Genomic DNA, 1,264 nt, shown 5'->3' with positions numbered 1-1,264 from the left:
TTCCCTATTTTTTTTTAATGAAATAGTTTTTATTTAGGCAAATTTGGTGAAGCTTAGAAAGCTAGAGTAAAACTTGAAAACAATATGTTAAAAACATTATTTAAAAGAAAAAAAACGTACCAAAGTATTATTAGCAGCTCTAGGTCATGTAATAGCTTGAAAGTTTGCTTTGTCTGAGGTTTCCAATTTGTATTTTCCTTTGCAGTATTTCCCTTAGGTGTAGAAGTCTTAAAATCAGTGATAATCATTTATATTTCTTAGTATATTTCTTTATGTTTCCTATGTATTTCTCCTAGCAATAACTTTAAATATTAAACTGACTGCATTCCAGGCTGCTCGGATCTCAGAGTTAAGAGCCAGCACTTGATGAAGGGTTAAAAATAGCTACTGAGAAGTGCTTGACAAGCAAATCTGCCCAGAAAGTTATCTGGAGAGCCAGAACAAATGCCTGAAATGGAATTTGAATCCTCTTAATCCCCTTATATGCAGAATTGGACTGCAACTCAGCATTCAGGAGAAAAAGATGCATTTCCTGATACCACCTTTCAAAACCCTCTCACTTTAACTACATTTAACCTGAGCAAAAATCCTTCAGTACCCCTGTGGCTGAGTCTCCTACAGAATTAGGCATAAAATCACTGTTGTAATGATGGTATTTTATAACCTTAGTTTCCTTTTGTACAATAAATACTTGTAGTATTCCTGAATACTGGAATTTCTGGGAAAATTTATCTTATTTAGTGAGGATTTACCATTTGGCACAAAAGCACTTCTGCATTTCTATGCCTTAGTACTTCTATTGGCAGAGAGTAAATGAAAAATAAAAGAGAGGAAGAGAGTTGAAAGAGAGGAAGAGGAGGAAACATGAGGAAAAATAAAGTTTAGTTTCTTTACCTTATCACTGGGCTCCAGTTTCTTTCCTTGCAGGAACCACTCTACTGGGATTCCCTCATAAGAGAGTTCACAATCGAAGGTTGCTGATTCCCCAGCTGTCACTGTTACATCCTTGAGGGGTCTCAGCAAGCCAATTACTCGAGCTTGGTAAGAAGACATCATTTTCAGATTAGTCACTTCTACCCAAGAGAGAGCTGCTGCCCTTATGTACTAATCTCCATGGTGGCTTCCCTCAAGAGAGACAGACATCACAATGCTGCTCTTTAAATTCCTTAAATAGAAGAGGCCACACTGGGTTTTTAGGGGGAGGGCTGGTCACCTAAAATTTCCTATTTGCAGAGTGTGTTTCTTTAAATTGAACAAGGTCAGC

The 1,264-nt window shown here is 37.0% G+C and overlaps 1 protein-coding gene across 1 annotated transcript in view; it reads right to left on the bottom strand.

The window, feature by feature from the left end:
• TTN (titin) overlaps window positions 1-1,264 on the bottom strand; it is a gene marked incomplete at both ends in the record, with an annotated part of 84,213 nt that overhangs the window by 78,379 nt on the left and 4,570 nt on the right. Inside the window, one exon of the mRNA XM_010138321.1 lies at window positions 895-1,037. Coding sequence (XP_010136623.1) covers window positions 895-1,037 — 143 coding nt within the window. The remainder of the gene's footprint in view (window positions 1-894; window positions 1,038-1,264) is intronic.

This window comes from Buceros rhinoceros, unplaced genomic scaffold, assembly GCF_000710305.1.
Source record: "Buceros rhinoceros silvestris isolate BGI_N320 unplaced genomic scaffold, ASM71030v1 scaffold2866, whole genome shotgun sequence".
Classification (NCBI taxonomy): Eukaryota; Metazoa; Chordata; class Aves; order Bucerotiformes; family Bucerotidae; genus Buceros; species Buceros rhinoceros.
Note: the sequence above shows the minus strand (reverse complement) of the source record. Positions and strands in the feature narration are given on the sequence as shown.